Source organism: Sminthopsis crassicaudata, chromosome 3 (genome assembly GCF_048593235.1).
Source record: "Sminthopsis crassicaudata isolate SCR6 chromosome 3, ASM4859323v1, whole genome shotgun sequence".
Classification (NCBI taxonomy): Eukaryota; Metazoa; Chordata; class Mammalia; order Dasyuromorphia; family Dasyuridae; genus Sminthopsis; species Sminthopsis crassicaudata.
In genome coordinates, this window is record NC_133619.1 from 119,180,780 (window position 1) to 119,203,113 (window position 22,334).

At 35.9% G+C, this 22,334-nt stretch overlaps 1 protein-coding gene across 3 annotated transcripts in view; it reads right to left on the reverse strand.

The window, feature by feature from the left end:
* Positions 1-19,902, reverse strand: part of TBC1D4 (TBC1 domain family member 4) — a 212,384-nt gene extending 192,482 nt beyond the window's left edge. The window contains exon 1 of one of the 3 annotated variants that reach the window (XM_074299264.1): positions 18,578-19,902. In XM_074299264.1, coding sequence (XP_074155365.1) covers positions 18,578-19,090 — 513 coding nt within the window. In that variant the 5' untranslated portion in view covers positions 19,091-19,902. The remainder of the gene's footprint in view (positions 1-18,577) is intronic. The other 2 variants (XM_074299265.1, XM_074299266.1) reach the window with 2 other exon arrangements.
* Between the last annotated feature and the right edge of the window lie 2,432 nt (positions 19,903-22,334).

The following is a 22,334-nucleotide window of genomic DNA, read 5'->3' on the forward strand; positions in this document are numbered from 1 at the left end:
TGAATTGGGCAATTTTTTACTGCCCCACATCCAATGCTTACACATATGAACTCTAATAAATAATATTCACATTACTTCCTGTCCCCTTACATAATAAGTAACTTATAAGCACATTTCCCATTTTGGGGAAGGGTGTCAAAAAAAAAAGCTTAGTACATCTGCAACTGAATAAATATGATACGAAACTGCCCAATGTCATTTTTAGCTTTTCTCTCTGTAAGTTACTTATTTCCTACCTTAAACAATACAGTGCCAATTGTGACTAGGTCATTAACCAAAGAGCCTCACTGGTAGAAAGCAGATAAAAATAACTGTTCAAACAAGAAAAAACAAAGAAATAAAGTACAAATATAAAACACAATTTTCCTCCTCTTATCAGTCAAAGTAAAAAGGGGCACTGAGATCCACTGGCCTATGTAAAGATATAAACAAAAGCAAAGAGTAAAAAATAAGAAGGCCTAATTGTTTTTTGAGCTGTCCTGAGAGAGAATTACTTTTTATATATGCATATCCTTTGTTTTAAATGGCCCTATCACTGTAAATCCTTTCCAACAAGAATTTTTTTAAGAGAAGTAAAATGGTTTTTATTTTTTATTAGTTTATTAATAGTAGGATTTGATATATGTGAATTTGAGAATATCATGCCTTAGTCTTAGACTATTTATGCTACAATAGCCACTAAAATAAATTATCTACTAACAAGCCTTAGTTCAAATTACATATATATATATATATATATATTATGTATATATACATATATGTGTGTATGTGTGTGTATATATATATATGTGTGTGTACATATATATATATATATATATATATATATAATATTAAGAGCAGTAGCTGTTCAATCTCAAGGATAAGTTGTTTTGTTTTGTTTTTTCAAAAATGAACTCGAGTAAAATCCATTAGTCCTTTCACCAATCATCATTCAGCATTGGACCTTAACTACTTAATAATATTTGAGCTTTTTCACCCCACCAGGCCACTAATAAGTGGAAGGTGTCACATGAACTTGTCCAGATTCACATGACAAAGAAAGCTCTGCTAAAGTAAGTGAATGTGTCATTTTTAGGAACTGCCTAAATATAATTTTGTTACATAAGTCCCCATAAGACTAAACTGTAATAGTTAAGATAGTGCTATCTACCTGAGAACAATAAACATTCTATTATGATGTTGATAACTGAAGATAATAAACACAGAGCCCATATTTATTAATTCATTCTGCATAGTGAAGGCATAGATGAGGGTTTTAAGGATAAGAGAATATTAATTCTTTCTGAGAATAACAATACTAAGAAATATTATAACTACCTAAGACTCAAAACAGGTAAGAATACGTTTACTGTTCCAAAACTATTGGGTAGCCCATAACATTGCAAAATATAATGATCTAATTTTAAACCTGGAGGAGGAAGAAAAATTAATATAGTACTATGATCCATAGTTATTAAAAAAAAAAAAAAGGATCCATTGTATAAAATAAAAGACTAGGAGAACTGGTTTCCTATTGTTTTGCTATTTGCAATATTATATTGCCCCAACTTCTTTCCTTAGCCCAAGTCCCATGTATAATGGCTTCTGGTTTTGAATATGTAAAGTGTTTAAGAATGGAAAGCACTTCTTTGAGGAAACATTTTGAGAGGTTTCTTAGAAATAATCAAAGCAAAAATCTTTCCTACTTTACAAATATAATAACAGCATGTTATTTTCTATGGAAAACCAAGTACTATAAGATTAGATGTGACATGCCGAAATATAAAATATAGAGAAAGTTGGGTTATTGCGTTAGATCAATTACCATGGAACTAATCATCTGTTTAATGGAACCTTCAACATAGATTACAATAATCTTAAATTTTACTGAATTTCTTTCATCTTAAGTATATTAAAAGATATATGGTATACTAATGAAAAAATGTATTTAAAATAAATTATTGATTCTCTAATTTTGCTAAAAGTTAATTACATTATAGCATATTTTATATTCTTCATGTATTAAAATCAAAATTTGTTCCATCATTTCAGCTGTGTCTGATTTTTTGTGTCTCATTTGGAGTGTTCTTGGAAAAGACACTGGAATGATTTGCCATTTCCTTCTCCAGATCATTTTACAAATGAGGAAACTGAAGCAAAGAGGGTTACAAGACTTGCCTAGGATGACCCAAATTTGAACTGAGGAAAATAAGATTTCCTGATTTCAAACCTAGTATTCTACACAATTAAATTTAAAGAGGTTATATGTTTAACATAATATTACAGAAAAAATTATCAAAGACAATTAAATTCCAAATACCTGTCTTTGAAATATAGATTTTTTCAGACATTATTTAAAATATTCCTATATATGTAAATATTTGGTACATTTTATTAGCACATGGTGATTAGTAAATTTTCAAAATGCAATGCTCCTTTTTCAAAACATGATGACAGATTCTGCTATGTTAAGTAGGCAGTCAACAAAAGTTTAGTGTTTGTTTTTTTTTTCCTTAGCTGATAAAAGATTTGATGAATAGTAGGAAAATTTTATTTATTAGCAAAAACTTGTCTGTCTGCAGTCTCACCCCTCTTCCATGTTTGGACTACCTCTTCCAAGAAGTTTCAAATCTGTACTATTATGCAAAATGACCTTTTATTGAGAGTATAGATTCTTTTTGTTTTTTTATCCCCTAGTCCCTAGCACATACCTGGCACTTAACAAATGAATGTTGATTATCAAGAGATTTTAATTAAAGAATTCAAACAGGTCAGAGCCTGCTGGTCTGAGGACAAGAGTGGTCAGTGTGTTGGATATAGATTCTGAGTAACATACATTGGAGACAGTGTCTGGCTTCTACTTTGTGATTGTAGGCTACCATGATAATCCAGTAGGCCATCGTAATAACCCACTTTTTGAAAGTGAATTTTTATCAGCTAGAATTGGGTCATATCTTAAGCAGCCCTTGACCTACCAAATGATAATATGTGGTTGTCTAACTGTGTGTCTGAATACTTCAAACAAATTCAAGAATGGCACTTTTGCTTTTGTTTCTGCAGTCTGTATGAAATTTATTTTTTATGATGTTAGACAAAAAAAGATGGAATAAAGAATTTCATTAATGATATCTATGATTTATATGTAGTTTACAATAAACCCATTTCATGAACCAAATTCACCAATTTGATCAAGTGCATTTGATAGAAATATTCTTAAATATGTAACATCGAAATGAAGTATCTTCAGGAGTGTATCCACCGTAACTAACAGTCAATGAAGTCTACTATATCTAGTTTCATTCTTTAGGCCTCCACAAATTAACCTCCTTTCTAGTTAACAAGACAATAGGACATATTTTATTGTCATTAATTGCAAGAAAGCTAATGAAAGTAGTATAGAGAATAGGACTCAGGATAGGAATGTGTGAGACATGTATGCTTGGAAGACATGACCTACTTGAGCTACAGCAAAGGAGACTGAGCAGAAATCAAATAGTTAGAACTCACAGAGAATGGTTTCTCAATAATCTACAGAAAAGAGAATTATCAAAGAGAAGAAGATGATTAACAGAGTCAAAGGCTGCAGAGAGGTCAAGAATGAGGGTTAAGAAATAGGATAGGGTAGTTAAAAGATTATTGGTAATAAAAAGGACTGCTTTCAAAAAATAAAAGTACCTATAATTAGCAGAAGATCCTTTTTTATTATTAAAGTTTTCTATTTTCAAAACATATGCATGATTAATTTTTCAACAATGACCCTTACAAAACCTTGTGCTTCAAATTTCCCCCCTTCCCCTCATTTCATCCCCTAGATGGCAAGTAATCCAATATATGTTAAACATGTTTTTAAAAAATCAATATATATATATATATATATATATACATATATATATATGTGTGTGTGTGTGTGTGTGTGTATATATATACACACTTATACAATTATCTTGCTGCACAAGAAAAAATCAGATCAAAAAGGAAAAAAATATGAAAGAAAATAAAATGCAAATGAACAACCACAAAAAGAGTGAAAATGCTACGTAGTGATCCACACTTCTCTCTTTGGAGAGAAATCATTGGAATTTGGGTCAATCATTTTATTGTTGAACAAAGCCCCCTCCATCAGAATTGATCTCTGTATAATCTTTGACTCCCTCAAAACCCAAGTTTATCACCTCCAGAAAAGAGATAGACTATCATCTGCTCATCTCCTCTCTTCTTCAGAAGTAGCAACCTACAGTAGGAGACTAGATCTTTATAAAGACAATAAACTAAGTCAGACATCCCAGGTTCAAGTTGGAACTATGCAAATACGTGTCTGAAAAGAAAGGCAGACTCAGCCTTGAGTTTCAAAGTCTCAAAGATTTCTTTTTATGTAATTGTAAGTACTTCCTCCAACTAAAATATGAAATATTTCTTTAGCATATGGAAGATCTTCACTTTTATATTAAATGTCTCTGTCCTTACCATCTCCAATCTTACTTAAGTGTATACAATGTACAATCTTACATAAACAAGACAGGAAGTGGAACCAGAGGCAGGAATGACGGGGAAATGGATTTTCCTCTGTCTTTGTCAGGAAAGTTTTGGCAAGAATTTAATAACAAAGAAGATGAAAACTACCTCCTCTGAGGGTCCCAACAACACATAGAGCCTTAACTAAATTGTGGATGGAATTCCCAGAATGCCATAGGAGGATTCCAAAGACTATTGACAGGGAGTGATTAAGAACACAATTTTTAAATGTAGCTAGTGTTAGACTTTCCCATTAGTGCTATCTTCCAAGGTCTTTAAAGGTCTCAACAATGCTGCTTCTCTTCTGTAATTTTTAATGTCTATTGCTGTTCCCAAGTGTCAAAAGCTTCCCTATAATTATTGTCTACAACTCTCCTTCCTGAAATTCCCCTCAGCTTTTAAAGAGAGTAGACCTCTTCAGTCATTTCACTTGTCCTTCATAATCTACCTACATGTCTTCCTTCTTGAAGCTCTCTTTTGCTGCCCTTCTTGCCACTTCCCTTTATTAAAAAATGTTTTATAAAAACTTTTTCAACCAATAAGCACTTTTTTGCTCTTTCTCAATTCCTTCAACACTTAAAAATAAAAACAAAACCAAAAAATTTTATAAATGCGCATAGTCAAGCAAAACAAATTCTTACATTAGCTATGTCTGAAAATATATGACTTATTCTGCGTTAGTCCATCACCTCTCTGACAAGAAGTAAATAATATTATTCATCATCAATCTTTTGTAATCTTAGTTGGATCACAGATCAGTCTTTCAAAGTTATTCATCTTTACAATATTGGTGCTTTGGCCTAAATTATTCTCCCAGTAAATTGCCCTGCTCATTTCTCTTTGCAGTGGTTCATAGAATCTTCTAAGTTTTCTCTAAAAGTCAGTCCCTGACAACCATTTTGTCACCAACATGTTCAGTGTCTTCCACAGTTCTGGCATTCTTCTCATTCCCCAGCAAAATGTACTAGCTACCTTTCTAGGAAACTAACTCCCAAGAAATTTGTAAGGGAAACAAGTCAGGTATGCTGACAGACTTAAAAACATCACATACTTAGACAAGTCTGAACTTGATACACATTAGAAATCTCTCTGGAGCTAGGTGCAAAAATTATTAACTTTTTTTGTAAAGGTTTTATAAAAAAATTTTATAATCATTGTTTACTTTGGAAGTCTAGTCATTTAGGATGACAAAATATGTTGAAATAAAGATGCAATTTTTTCCCATTTCAGTTCACAAACCTCCAGAAATATGTCCACTGATCCATTAGGAACCCATGAACCTAAGTTTAGGAACCTTCAGACTATTAGAATACTCTCCTCATACCTCATAAGCAGGTTCCTCTTTCCTATTTCAAGTAAATTTAAAAATGCTACTTCCCTATCTAGATATCTAGACATGTCTAGATATCTAGAAAAAGGAATGAAGGGGAAAAGGCACTAAAGAAATAAATAGAAATGATGAAATCATTCCTACTCAGAATGAGGTTTTAAATGGTGAAGAAAATATATTGAAAAATATATAAAGCATATAGAGTGAATAAATACTTATGTACACACATACACACATGCATAATATAGTTGCATACATAGTTTGGGAGGTATGGCATTAGCACATGGAGGATCAAAAAAGGTTTTATGCATAAGATGTTGTCCAAACTACTTATTATAGAAAGGAAGGAATTTCATAAGGAAGATTTGAAGAAAAAATTAATAGGATGTTCTTTGAGAAAAAATTAAAAAAAGAAGCCCATCAGGCTCGACTATAGAATGAAGAAGGGGGGGGAGCCTGAAAAAATTAGGGCCAAGCTGTATAGGAGTACACTACCTGGAGGTAACAGGATGCCACCAGAATTATTTGGGTAAGAAAGAATACTATTTTGAACTACAGTATAGGAAAGCCTTGAATAGTAAGAGACTTGAAGTGGCAAGCAAAATCAGGAGGTTGTCTGCAATATCTGAGTAAAAGGAGGATGGAAACCTAAATTAATGTCATACCTGGGAGAGAGGAGAGAAGTATTCTAATGACTTTTGAGATGAAAACAATGAGAGAAGAAACAGCTGTTATCAAATGATATCAATATTTTCATTGAAGGAAGAGGCAAGATCCCTGGAGACCATGAAGAAGAGGGAAGACTAGGTGATATTGGGCCTTCTGAAGGGAAAAGAAGGTTTAAATTGCTTCTATGAAGAGTCAATTGGGGGAAAAGGACTGTTTTGTTGCAGTGAGAACCCAGTAGAGGATGGATGACATGAATTTGTAATGTAATTTATAACAATGAGCAAAACATGAAATGAGTCTTTTTTGCCACGTGGTTGAAACTTTTCCCATAGCTGCCTAATAGTATAAGTTATTTACTAGTCTGTTCTGGTAAAATTACAATCCATGCTTCTTTGGCAGAGCAAATAGGATACTGATGTTTAGTGAAAGAACAAACAGAAGACTTTTCAAATCATATTTTCCCTGAGTGTTTATTAACTGATTTTTGCCTTGATCATAACTCTTGACAAATGAAAGTGTATTGTATTTCGAGAGTATACTTTAATTCTTTATTCAAATTTGTCACTGTATTGGTGATCTCATCATTTTGGATGTTCCCTCCAAATATGCAAATCACAGCCCAATCATTCCTCCTCTATTTGTCCTCATCTTCCCATAAGTTCACCACGGAGGGTCCAACCAAACATACTGGTCTTTGATAACTTCTCCTGACCTGTCCACTTATCCTTTTTTTCTTTGCACATAACCAATCCATTGCATCTCATTTATTATATGTTACATTCTGCTCTCACTATGCATTTCTCCACAGCCCTTATATTCTACACCAAGAAGAGGCTCCAATATTTCCTGAAAACACCCTTGGCTTTAGTTTTCATCACTAAAAAAGCTTCTTAAGTAATCTCTTTGACTCTGTGTCCATCTCTTTTAATCCATCCTAAATTCATTTATTCCTCCTATGTCCTAAAACACTAATTTTATTTTGCAAAAATCCCAATTTCAACATCACTCCAATGACTACCCAGTGTCTATAAGGGAAAGTCCAAAATTCAAGTTCCTCCAGTCTGGTTTTCAATTTAATTTAACTTAATATATTATTATTAAATTATTTTATTTGGCAATAAATTAAATTAATTATTTATATTAATAATATAAAAATAAGTTAAATTTTAAAATTTTAAAATAAAAAATTGACTTTATCTGTTATGATGGTCAAACAAAAACCCTTAGCACTAATTGAGATTTTCCTTATTCTAGGTTACTAACCCTCCTCCCTCTTTTCCTTCTCACTTAAGGTTCACCTATCTAAATCCCACAACAAAAGCCTTACTTCTTTCAAGACTGCTACATTGTTTGTAAAACTTGCATGTAACAATACTTAATGATACATAACTGCATAAATAAAATACATACATAAAATGCAGTGGTATGAATTAATTTTAGTGACCTGTGATCCATACATTTCAAAGTAGGCTACTTTAATGAGTAGACATTTCTAAGGAAGTGATTGGGAAGGGAAAAGAAATTGAGGCAAAGATTATTTGACTCTTTAATTAGCTCACAACTAAAAATCACTTTATATGAATAACTCGTATGGCTAAGAATAAAATACTCATGAGTGTTTATTTTCTAAAGTGCATTTCTTGACATGGATCTTATACAAGAAACAATAATAGTCGATGTTTCATATTATAATGAATATATGGAAATATTAAGCATTTGGATTTGTATCTAAAAAATGAACAAACACAAAACTAAACTCATAAAACTAAGAAAAGAAGAACACTGCTTGAATAATACACCAAATAATATTCCTTAGGTATGCATATTTCTATTTATATGTCAAGGAGGCTCACATGATATGGACATTCCCTAATTGCACAGACTACAACAAGAAACTTATCAATAAAATTCATTCACTTATTCATGCATTTATCCAAAAAATTCCTTTCTATATTCCTTTGGTAAAACTATAAACTTAAAATTTAAAAACCCATAATTAAGTAGCCAACTAAATTTTTGTAGTCTCATATATGATTTATCAAGATTATATAAAGTAAAATATTATAGTTTAAACAATTTAAATGGTGAATAGAGAGGGGGAATGTATAGAAACCCAAACTGTTAACCAATATTCTTCAGGTTCCCACTATTACTCATCTCCATCAAAGCAAAGTGACAGCATTATTTTAAGAGATGCTTGTTTTCTTCTTAAACAAAAACTTAAGGTTTTTGTATACTTGAAGAGATAAAAAGCATAATTTTCTTTTAGCAGATGGTTTAACAATAGCTTTTTATTTTCAAAATACATACAAAGATAGTTTTCAACATTCGCTCTTGAAAACCTTGTGTTCCAAATTTTTCTCTCTTCCTTCTCACCACACTGCATCCCCTAGACAGCAAGTAATTCAATGTATGTCAAACATGTGCAATTTTTAAAAATATATTTCTACATTTATCATGCTGTATAAGAAAAATCGAATCAAAAAGGAAAAATTAAGAAAGAAGAAAAACAGCAAGCAAACAACAAGAAAAAAAGTGAAAATAATATGTTCTGATCCACATTCAGTCCCTATAGTCCTTTTTCTGGATGCAGATGGCTCTCTCTCTATCACAAGTCTATTGGAACTGGCCTAGCAGATGGTTTTAAAAGTTTAATTTAAAATAATTTTAGCTAACTCATGGATATTATAAAAGCAATGTTTTTAATAAAATATTTTCATTGCTTATATTTCTACCAATACTCTTTGATCATACTTTTGTTAATGCTCCAAAAGAATGTTTTCAAAGATAAACTGCAAATAGCACTTAGGAAACACAACAAAAAATAGACATCTTGCTGCTAAAGTTAATAACATAACTATATCTTTAAAAAAAAAAAAAAAAGTGATTACAAGAAGAACGAAAAAAGCCACAAAACAACAAAACTACCAATGACCAGTCACAAAGGCATTCTAAGTCAACTGCATACCTGGAAGATTTTTAAATGAATAACTAACTTCCAAAGTTAGTTTAATAGTTTTCGAATGAAGTTTGAATTACTACATTCCAGCATGAAAGTAAACAATAGCCCACATGCCAATAATATCCCAAGAGGACTCCTACTCCCAAAGTAGCTGCATCTAAATCAATATTTTCTGAAGACCACATTTGAAACAAAGAAATTCCATTAACAATTTTGAATGCTCTACTAAAATAAATTTTGAGTTAAAGAAGGTAAGCTGCACACATAGACCAAATGAAATGAAAATTTCTGGTGATTATTCTGCTTTAGTCATTTAGAGAGTGAAAAAGACTGGGAAAATGGATGTAAAAATATATTGCCTATATTATTCAGATGATCTATTTGTATTTATATGATTATCAAACAACTATTTAACTTTGCTCATTTTCCTTAAGTTTGTCAAAATAACCATGGGTTTTATTGTTGGTTTTGTTGTTGCTATTGTGTATATGTATATGTGAGACAGAGAGAGAGAAAGAGAGGGTGGGGAGGGAAAGAGGGAGAGAGAGAGAGAAAGAGGGAGAGGGAGTAATGAAAGGTCTTTTGTAAATAGAGAAATAACAATGATGCAGTAGGGAAAATACTGGAAGAAGAGACAGAGAATCTAGGTTCCAGTCCTATTACCCAGAAAGATTTTTAAATGAGTAACTAACTTCCAAAGCTAGTTTAATAGATTTCAAATGAAGTGTGAGTTACTACATTACAGAATGAAAGTAAACAATAGCCAAAAAGATTTCTTTGAACTTTGAACAAGTTGTTATTTTTCACCTATAAATTGGGGTGTCTTCAATGTACTCTAAGGCCCCTTTTGATCTAAATCTATGACCACATGAACACATTAGACAATCCCAACAACATGTTGCAAGAAGAAGAAAGAGGATTGCCAATTTGGCCCATGAAGCTGAAGAAGTGGAGGAAGAGCCAGGAGACTTGGACTTTGGCAACCCATTCCGCCATTGTCTTGAGATGCTAAGACAATGCATGTCAGATATAAAGAGATATTTTACTTGTTCCTCAGTTCCCAAATGTCTGCTTATCTTCTAAGAAGAGTCTGATGAATTACATTAGCATGCCTTTTATATTTCTGTATCTGTTCTTGAGCTCTGTTGAGCTATGCATTTTCTGAGAAGTAAAATAATGACTGTCAAATATATAATATGCATATGGTATACTAAATGGTTGTGCAGGATTTCAAGATCCTGCTACTTCAATGACGAAAACCAGATATAAATTATACCTAAAAGTATTCTGGGGGCTTTATCCCATAAAACTCCAAATTATTTCTTTTAGTCAGGTTCCAAATAAGTCCAGAGTTTTTGTAGAAGGCCTCGTATCACCAGTTACCTTACTATATACTTTGCAATTGCTTGTCTGTATATATCATAACCCTCAAAGGTAAGCAACAATTAGGGGTTTTTTTTGTCTTTGGATTCTCATATACATATAAGAGAAAGAGAGAGAGAAAAAAAATCCACTAGTTTAAAAATTGTAACTATAATCTAGAAAATGAATTATATTCACAGGGCAAATAAAGTTGGCCCATCAGTTTTGCCTAGTAAGGTCAATAATGGATTGTCACTGATTAATAGACATGTATAAAAATTATACAAAATAAGAAAGCAAAGCTAAATTGTAATGTGTACCCCTGCAGGGAATAACCACATCAGTGAGAACATGAATTTAAGTTCTTAAATAATGTCATTAATGCATTGTAACCAAATCCTTCAAATAAGATCCAAAATTTTCACTATAAAAAAGCCAATTCCTCAGATGAAAGGCTTACCCCATACCCCACCTCCCACCCCCAAGTCTAGTTTGTTTTTAATACTGAGACAATTAAAGAATTGTTTTGAGAGAGAGCTAGCAAGATGGAAAAACCAGTGAAAGAGAACCAAGCCAGTATCAACCGACCCCCATAGCCCAAATAACAGAGGGCTTATATAAGATGGTTCATCTCATCTACCATGTGAAAAAAGAAAAAAAAAATAACCCTGAGTCATGAAAGCAACAGAAAAGTTATGGAGAAGGAGGAATTTTTGCCATCACAATAATGAAAATACAAAGACAGGGAGAAATAGAGAATACAAGGAGAAATAAGGGTGACAACTAATGTCATAATAGACATACTATCAACTAAAATTCACTTTTGAGTGTAAATAGTTGCAAACATATGTTTAATTGATTTTGGTTTTTTAACTAATTGCATTTTAGTCAATATTATATTTTTTCAGGTCAAGGTAAAGACAACTTTTGCTTTTTATAGCCTGAATTTTGATCCCCGAGGAGCTTATCTTACATTTATAATATTGCATTGTAAAATAAAGTATTTTTCATAATGCTTTTTTATCCGACTTGTTTTTACAATATCATTTAATGAAGTTGAGTGGAGATATGACTATATTCATTCCCCAAACAGGATTTGAAAAATTTTGATATAAAAGTAATATATTTGCATTTCACAGTGGAATGCTCAAGGGACAAAAGCAAAGTACATGTGATTGAAATGGAAGAATACTTCTGTAATGAAGCACTTTTCTTTTCACTCAGATTGAACTCTAAACACTGGTAGAAACTGTAAATTTAACCAAGCGAACAAGAACAGTCTATAGGGTATTGGCCAATGGAGCACAAAATAACTGAGTGTGATCAAAACGAGACATTGAGCAATCTTATCTCATCCTTCACTATAATGCTCACAGCTGGGCAGAGGAAGAACATGTGAACATATGCTCTGACACTTCCCTCAGGATAGAGCAGCAGCTGTAGACTTCAATACTTCTTACTCTGCTCCTGCTGCTGCCTCAATCTGCCTGAGAGGCAAAAAGACTGAGAGTAGAAAGTTTTCTTCCCCTTTCCCGAAGCTTCAGAAATCTCAAAATGGCTATGTACTCTCAATGTGTAATCCTAGAATAAAGAGATGCACGGTGGTAAATTTTGATTCCCCACATAGCAATAGGGAAATTTCAGCTAATTCTACAGTTGAGGAAGAGAACTAAAGAATCTGCTAGTACATTAAGGAACTCTAAACTCTTCCTCAATGGCAAGCAAACTGTCCAAGATAGCTATCACAGCAGGGAGAGTAAAACTAAGGTTTTTTTTTTTTTTAATATGATTAGGATTCATCATGAAATTAATCTGAAGAATTTGGGTATGAAAGAGATAAAGGTAGCCAGAAAGGATGAGACAGCTAAAAGATAAGAAAGGAAGAAATCATTAAAGGAAAACCATGCAGTATAATATATCTAGTCATAATAGTTTAAAGTTGATATTAAATATCTTAGAAGTCAGCCAGATGAATGTGGGTTGTCATTTGGCCTAAGTTTCTCTGATTTTCTGAATAACATATCCTACTTATCATCAAAAAAAGGAGGAGGGAGAAGAACTGAGAAACTCTAGTTTTGGAATATTTGTCCAAAAGTAACTTAAAAGTTTATATCTTGGTTGAAACAGTGAAAACAGTTTAATCTTTTAAAGAAAGCAATAGATACCAATTTTATTGTTGAATTTTCACAGCATCACTTGCAGTTTATCTTTGAAAGCAATTATCAAGGAGTATTCAAAAAATACATATATAAGTGTAATCAATAAAAATATTTTATGATAACCATTTGTCTTCTAAATGTCTAGTCGTCCCAGTTAATTTTTTTAAAAGTAAGTAGTTCAAAGAAAATTATATTTCTATTCCTCCCAAAAAAACCTTTAAAACTTTGAATATCTATTTAAAAGAAAAAATAACATTTTTTTAAAATTTCATTGGTCTTTAATAAAATAAGGCTTTCTCTTACACAATTTTCCACTTTTCAGATATAGTGCCCTAAATGGGTTAAAAAAATTAAATAGTTTCAATCAATCAAATAAAATGAATTACTGCTGTCTGTGAAAAAGAGCTTGACAATGCTTATCTAGGTTGGCAGGATGAAATGAGTCATTGTGGTATAAGGAAAAGGGTGCTAGATTTGGAATTAGAAGATCATGATTTGATTCCCAGGTATTTCTGTATGACCCTGGAAAAACAAAAATTTCTTAAAATAATACTATGATTCCCCTTATATAGAGGTCTGCCGACTCTCTTGCTATTCCCAGAGAACACATTACTATGGCAATTTTGTCGTAATGTTCTGAGATATAAGTGTTTCTTCTATCCCAAAGGTCACATTTGCACAAAAGAAAAAAAAAAATTGAATAGAATAGGTTATTTCTGCACATACCACTACCACTTCCTATAGACAAGCTTTAGCAGTCTGGTTCTCCTGCTATGAGGAAAGACAGCTGCATTAAAGTTCGCCTGAGGCCTAGCTTCTCTCTGATATTTTTCTTAATAGTTGTGAAGCCCACTATATGGGAAGAATCACATGTCTTTGAGATGGTTGGCAACATATAAAAAGCACAAAACTCCTTGAATAAATAATAATAGAATCATAAGAGCACCCCATTTCTACAGGCTTTGCATAAAATTGCCTCATAAAAACTCTATGAAAAAGGAAAAAAAGCAGAATGTAAGCTATTTGAGGGCAGAGACAGTTTCTTTTTTCCATCATATTCTAAATTCAAGGAGAAAACACAAGAGGGAGGCACAGGTCCAAAGGGAGGCTCTTTAGTCCAAAAGATCTGTATCGTTACAACTTCAACGTTTGTTATCATTTTTTCAGATGTTGCACATTTTAATCAACAAATTATATCTGTGAACTACATATTAATAAATGTAGCGTTTGTTTATAATAATTTTAGAATAATTTCAATTCTTTCTTCGCTTACCTTAACTCTTAACATACATCATCAAAATAGAAATGTTTTCTCTTTTTATGGAGACCACCACTCCACACATTAGAAGAGTCTGTTTTGTTATTCTAAATAATAAAATCCCTGTTGAAATGAGTCTCATTTGCTATCTAGTCCAATCCCCACTCCACTCCACTAAATTATGAATCAATCTATGACCATCTCTGACAAGTCCTCATTTGGCCTGAATTTTCTGAACGAATCCAAGCTGGAAGAAATCTCACATACTCTTTAGTTCAATCCATACAATCTCCAAGCCTCCCTACCTTCCCAGAAGGCAGTCAATATTAATGTCCTTTTGTCTTAACTATAAATAAAAACCACCCCAAATAAAAATCAATAAAACCTAGCCCTTAGAAGGGACCTTTACAGATGAGTCAACTAGAGTTTAAAGAGATTGTACCTAGCCCAAAGCTCAAAATGATTTTCTTTTAGTCAATCAACAAATATTAAGTATTTTTTGATGTAAAAGGCATTGTACTAAATACAAGAAAATTTGAAAAAAGAGTTCATTCTCTTAATCTAGAATACCAGAGTGAGTAAGGAATTTATTAATTGTCTAGTCTAATCTCAACCAAAAATATGAACTCTCACCTACACAATGGCCATGACAAATGATTATCTCTATCCATTATTGGAACACTTCTGTAATGGGAAACTCATTATCTCACTAGAGAGCCCATTCCATTTTTAGATAACTCTGTAAGTAGATCCTTCCTAACAAATACAGCTCCTGTAACTACTACACATTGGCCCTATTTATGCCCTCAGAAGACATAGAGAATAAATATAGTCCTTCCATATGACAGCCCTTAATTATTTTTATGACATTTATTACATAAGTCTTCTCTTCCCCAGGATGAACAGCAAAACAAAGCAGAGAAAGAAAACTACAGATGAATATTTCTAATCAATAATAATTCAAAAAATTTACACAAACTATTAGCAAGTAGTCTACAACAACATATTAGAAAGACCATATATGATGACTAGTGTAGATTTATATGAGGAATAAAAGACTGCTTTAACGTAATGAAAAATAATTGACCATCGTGTCACTGAAAAGTTAGTGGAACAGAACCTAAGCAGTCATAACTCATAGTAAAAAGTAACTTTTAATTGTTACTGCAAATAGCACTGCTATATTAGATGTCATATTTTAGTTTGATAATTTCTAAGAGTAAACACAAAAAATAAAAAAGTCACATTAAATTAACAAATAAACCAGTCATAAACTTGGTAATAACTACAGAATATTCATCTGCAAAAAGTTACTCTGCTCATGTTGATTTGAAAATTCTATACACAGAATGTTTTAACATATTCTGTGCCTCTCTCTAATGTGCTTATCCCAAAATACTATATACTATGAATATTTGATGATATGTTTGTGTCTTAACTTGTACTTGACTATATACTCCATAGGAAAGTCAACCTAAAGAAAAACCTGAGTCAACAAGAGCTAGGTTCAGTAATCCTAATCATAAATTATTACCTCTCTCAGACTCGAATCCTAATCTTTAAAACAAGGAATATGGTACCTTTGTCACCTCTTAGATTCATTATCTGGCTAGAACTGAAAATATAAATAAAATACTACCTAAAGATCAATTATTATAATAAAGGCAGGGAATCTCATCTTATCAAAATATTCCAACTACCAGTCCCTAGCTCCTCCATACCTAGGTTAATACTCTGAAAACAGAAGGCACTTAATAAATGTCTGCCAAAAAAATGAAGGCAAAGTTTTTTCTTTTAAACCTAATTAACTTTTTTTGTTTATACACACACACACACACACACACACACACACACACACACACACACACATGCACACTTTTATGGAAAGTTTTATAACCTAAGAAGTCTTCAATAGGGGCATTAAATCAGAATGAAACAAAGAGCCTTACTTAAAAGAAGATGCTCTCATTTCAGAACTAACCAAACAGTGAAACTGCTTGTTTTATTTATTTATTTGTATTGATTGATTTGTTTGCATATTTACATGTGAATAACACTTTAGATTCAAAGAACCCAAAGCACTTTCCTGGTATTGAAAAACTGATCGTTTTTAAATTTTGTATTCAGTCCTTGCCTTGTGTGAACTTGTTACACATTTATGATCATGTTTTAGCAAAAATAATGGCCATTCAACCCTCTTTGTAGTGGCCAGAAACTGGAAACTGAGTGGATGTCCCTCAATTGGAGAATGGCTGAATAAATTTTGATACATGAAAATTTTGGAATGTTATTGTTCTATAAGAAATGACCAGCAGGATGATTTCAGAGAGGCCAGGAGAGACTTACATGAACTGATGCTGAGTGAAATTGAGCAGGACCAGGAGTTCATTGTTTACTTCAACAACAATACTGTATGATGATGAATTCTGATGGACATGGCCCTCTTCAACAATGAGATGAACCAAATCAGTTCCAATAGAGCAGTAATGAACTGAACCAGCTGCACCCAGCGAAGAACTCTGGGAGATGACTATGAACCACTACATAGAAATCCCAATCCCTCTGTTTTTGGCTGCCTGCATTATTGATTCAGGCTAATTGTACACTATTTCAAAGTCCGATTCTTTTTGTACAGCAAAACAACTGTTTGGATATGTATACATATATTGTATTTAATTTATACTTTAATATATTTAACATGTATAGATCAACCTGCCATCTTGGGGGGGAATTAGAACAAAAGGTTTGGCAATTGTCAATGTTGTAAAATTATCCATGCATGTATCGGGTAAATAAAAACTGTTAAAAAGAAATAATGGCCATTGTGAGAAGTACCTTTGGGAAAGTGAATTAGAGCAAACTTTGAAATGTGAAGATCAGATCCAACTGTGCATCTGACACATGCTGGTTATGGCCTACAGCAAAATCTCTAAACTTTGGCAGCAGATGATGCACAATGCATAAAGCCCTAGGCCTGGAGTCAGGAAGACCTGAGTTCAAATGCTGCTTCGGACACTAATAATAACTGTAACTCTGGGAAAGTCAACCTACATTAGCTTCAGTTTTCTTAACTGCAAAATGTAAAAAAATAATACCTACCTGATAAGAGTTGCTGTAACAGAGTACCTGGCCCAGAGTAGGTGCTGTATAAATCCTTTCCCTGAACCACTCAACCACTATACCCAAGACAATTCTCTTAAGCTAATAAGCAGAAGAATTGTAGATCTGACTCAGGGAGTTTCCACACTGAAAGTTTTCTATATATTTTAGGCCCAGATCAAAAAAAGAAAAGTTGCCTTATAAAAATTTTATTGCAGGGTCTCATCATAATGAGACCTGTCTCCAAACTTCGTTCTTAATTCTTGTCATTCTTTAACTTAGAAATAGTTGAAATTATTCACTATGGGGCATTAAATTTAATTTAATTAACAATAATAATAAACAATACGTACTTGGACAAATTTCGGCTCCACTCACTGGTAATATTGCCAACTCAATAATAACTAAAAGTGTGTTACAATTTGCCAAAAGCTTGCATCCATAAGATCTCACAGATTCTTAAATATCCCTCAAAATTAAGTAAAGAATGTCATTCCTCCTACTCATACACTCTCCTACCCAGTTTTTTAATAGCTGAAACATTCAATGATTTGCCTAAAAAAGGTGCACAGTCACCTCCCAGGTAGATAACTGAATAACAGTGATTTCACTTTGGCCAAGTAGGCAAGATCCCGCCTAACTCAATGCAACTTTCCCTTCAATGCATAACTTTTCTGCAAAGTGATCGGAACTTGCTGCCGGACTGCTCAGGACGGCCTCGACAGGCCTAGAAATAAAATAAATAAATAAAAAACCACGGAAGGTGCTGCCCAAAAGGCTGCCGTCCCTCTCCAAGCCACTCCTTTTAAGCATAAAGCAAGCTGCACGTGACCCGTTTTAAATTCCACCTTCGGATCCCGCCAATCCCTACAGGACTTCTCCCAGCGGACTATCGCTCAGTCAGTCACCAAGGGCCTTAGGAGTGGAGGACAGAGGGAGGGGGATCCTTGTCTCAAGCAGAGGGAGCCCATCCCTAGGCCCAAGCTACTTCTTCCCCCCCCTCCGAGAGCCGTCTTTTTCCCCGCCCCCTTCCTTGTCTGAAAAGCTTCTTTCTTTCCCACTTCTCTGCCACCGACAGGGTCGTACCCACCTCCCCAAGAGCAGAACTGACAGCTGCGAAAACAAATTCCCCAGTGCCTCGGTTAGCGTTCCCTCGGACGTAGCGGCGCGACCCCGAGAAGCCCTGGCGAGCTGCGCGCCCCCCTCCGAGCGCGAGCCGCGCCCGCCCCGGGCGGAGGGACACTTGCCTGATTGGGGTCGGTGGCCCGAAAAACGTGACAGGCCATCTGAGATTCGGGGTTATCTGGCTGGGCTTTGATCAGATAGGCGAAGTAGGTGAGGTCGTGGCTGTTGTGAATGAAGCGGGAGATGTGCTGCGCCTTGTGCTCAAAGATGAACACGGACGGGTTGGGCAGCGGCCCGGGGGCTGCCGGGCTGCCCCCCGGGCTCCCGCCGCCGCCCGAGGGGGCGGGGACGCAGCGGAGGTACGGGGCGTTGAGGAGCAGGAGCACCTCGCGGGCCGAGCCGGGTTCGGGCTTCTGGCTCCGACGTCGGATCTCCGCCATCAGCCAGGGCAGCATGGGCAGCGTGGTCCTCCGGTCCAGGCACGACCAGCCCACGTACCACAGCCTGAAGCGCTTCTCGCCGGGCTTGCCCTGCCCGGGCTGGACGGGGCCCGCCTCAGGCGCTGGCTCGGGCTCAGGATCGGGTCCTAGGGGGTGCGCGAAAGGCTCGTCCTGGATGCAGCTCGGAGCTTCCATAGCTCTTTCCCCAAGTCAGAACTCCAGGGAAAGATTTGGCCGCGCCCGGCCGCGCCGAGCGAGCTCCGAGAAAGGAAGGGGCGCCGCGGGTGGAACTGCGCCAACCCGCGCCCACAACTTCGGCCGGGGCTGGCCCTCGGGTCACAGCCCAGTCCCAAACTCAGGCAGCTGCAGTGCTCCCTCCCCAGTGCCCGAGCCCTCTTCGCTGGCAGCGTCTCGGTGCCAGATGCCGCGGGCCGTCTTTGGCGAGGCGAAAGCTTCGACTGACAGCGGCAGGAGAGTGCGCGCGCCCGATGGCTGGACTGGCACGCAGGGTCAACACGACATCTCTCCCTCGCGCCCTGGTTCGGGAGCCTTCTCTTCGCTTTTGCTCAGCTGTACCGTCAGAAAACCATTGCCCCCCGGAACCCAAGGACTCGTCCCCTCGGTTACGATCGCCGCCGGCCGGGGGGCACCTCGTGGTGCTAGATGCCCTGCTGCCGCTGCTGCGGCTGCTGCTGCTGCGCGTCGCTGCCTGAGGCTGCTGCCTCTGCTCCTGCTCCTGCTCCCGCCGCCGCCGCCGCCGCCTCCACCGCGCTCTCTCCGCGTCCAAACACGCTAGCCCGGAGAGGGAGGCTGGACGGGGGCGGGGGCGGGGGCGGAGTTGTGTGAGGAGGACTGGGCCGCCTCCTCCGAGGTGACCCGCTGTCACCTGAAGAGATCGGGGGCCGGGCTAGACTAGGCTGACTGCGGCGCTGACCGGACTTCCAGCCGAGACCGAGGAAACTACTCCTATGGAAAATAACAAAACAAAACGTGGCTGCTCCGCGGCTGCCGCCCCTGCCATCGCCGCACCCCCTCCAGCCTCTGCAGCTCCTCCTCCTGCTGTGCGCTGCCCCTCCTTCCTAGCCTCGGTCTTCGGGGTGGCTCCCTTCACCCGGAGCTGGGAGGTTCTCTGACAAATGCGGATATACTGAAATCGTCTTCTCACCTTTGCTTCCTCCTCCAGCCACCGCCGCACTGTTTGCATCCCCTTCCCCAGACTACGTTCCTCCTTTAGTGCCCAGCTGGCCCCGCCGCTATCAGATCTTCCCCGCGGATACCTTCTTGTTCTCGAACAGTCCCTTCTGCTGCCTCCCAGAGAGGGGCCGTTCCAGAAGTTCGCTGAGAATGGTTAAAACGGGCTTTAAAAACCTTGCATACTAGTCTGCTTGTGGTCCATTCCAGAAGTTCAGTGGGTATTTTTTATACTGCCTTTAAAACCTAGGCTATAAGTCGTTTGCTGATTATTTAACCTTTCCTAAATAGCCTCGGACATTTTTTTTTTTAAATATAGACATAGCTATTTGTATTAACTAACAAAGAACAGGGGAAAAAGGTAAAGGTCCATTGGTTAAGAAAATCAGAATAAAAGATTGTGTTGGAACATTACTTACTGCTCCATAAAACACAAGGAAGATGCAGAATTCAAAAAAAAGAAAAACTTGCATCGAACTGAGATAAAGTAACCGAGTGAGCAGAACCATGGAAACAACACTGTAAATGGGGGGAGGGAAAAGAAGGGAGGAGAAATTAAGCTGAGTCCTGTGTAATTTTAATTTGGGTCCCAAGAAATGATGGAACATGCACCTTCTGCTTTGAGCACCGGGTAGTCTACTAGTGATATGGAATCAGTTAGTCAACAAGTACTTACGAAGTGCTTATGAGCTATCAGGCACTTTGCTAAAGATAGAAAGGGATAGAAAGAAAGAAAAACTGCATATAGCTCAATATTCAATTGATGTGTCCGTTTAACTATGATGAACTGCTTTTTTATTCTTTGCTACAAGAGATGGCTTTCTGGGAAAGGAACATATGAACATATTTGTAAATTACATACATATACATAGCCTCCAATACTTTTTTTTTTTTTTTGATGAAGCAATTGGACGTGCCCAGATCACATAGCTAGAAAGTGTTAAGTATCTGAGGTCACAGTTGAACTCAGGTTCTCCTAACTCCAGGGCCTATATGCCATCCATTGCACTATCTGGCTGCCCCTCCAGTGCAACTTTTTGCCCCCCCCCCTTTTGGTTTTTACAATATCACCTGCTGTTCCCAGCCTGTGGAACCAACAGTTCCACAATTAATACCTTAACCATAAGTGCCAGCATGCAAAATGACATCACAATTCATGCCATCTTATCTATAGTTCTTACTATTTCAAAATTCAAAGAACTATAAAGACTTAATACAATTGTTTTCAAAATAGTCCATTAGGCCATAAGAAAAAAATTTTTCTAAGTGAGGAAATTCCAGGATACCAACACTTTTGTAGTGTTTTCACTTTATATGTTCACTGTGGGGGGGAGGGGGGGAAACACAAGAAAAGCAAATGGCAATACCTACCTTCAAGGAGCTTATAATCTAATGAAGAAAATAACTAACACATATGTACAAACAGGTTATATATAAGATATATGGGAAATGATGACTAGGAAAGGCAGTAGAATTAAGAATTGGAAAAAGCTTCCTGTAGAGACAGGATTTTAGTTGGGACTTGAAAGGATAACAAATGCTATTGGAGACTGACATAGATATATCAACTCCCAAAACTAGGCAGTCAAAAGATATAGACAGTTTTTAAAATAAGAATTTGCAAACTACTGACAACCATCTGAAATATTGCTCTTAATCATTCATAAGAGAAATGTAATTTAGAATAACTTTTAAGGTTTTACCTCACACCCAGCAAATTGGCAAAGATGACAAAAGACAGAAATAACTGGAAGGGTTTGGGAAAAAATACAACAATATTGATGAATTAGTCTAACTGATTTAGAAAATAATTTAGAATTATGTGAGAAAAGTCACTTAATTATTGTGTTAGTATCATCTTCATTTTACAGAGAAAGAAACTTGGGTAAACAGATATTTAATTGACTTCCCCAAATAAAATAAATGTCAGAAATGAGACCTGAATTTAGAGCTTGCTCTAGGACCAAAGTTCTATCCATTAAGCCACCTATCTGGCAAGAATAGAAGGAACTGATTCAGAATGTAGTAGCAAAAACTGGAACAATACATACAGTGACTAAATAAGATAAACAAATGAACATCCCAATATCTAGTAGAATTGTGTAATGCTTCTTATATTGTCAGGTACAATTCTTATACTTATTCATCTTGCTTAATTGGGATGTTATTTGTTGTGGGTCTTTTAATCATTAAGGGTTAAGTAATTTGATAAGAGTTAAGTCACACAGCTAGTAAATATCTGAGGCCA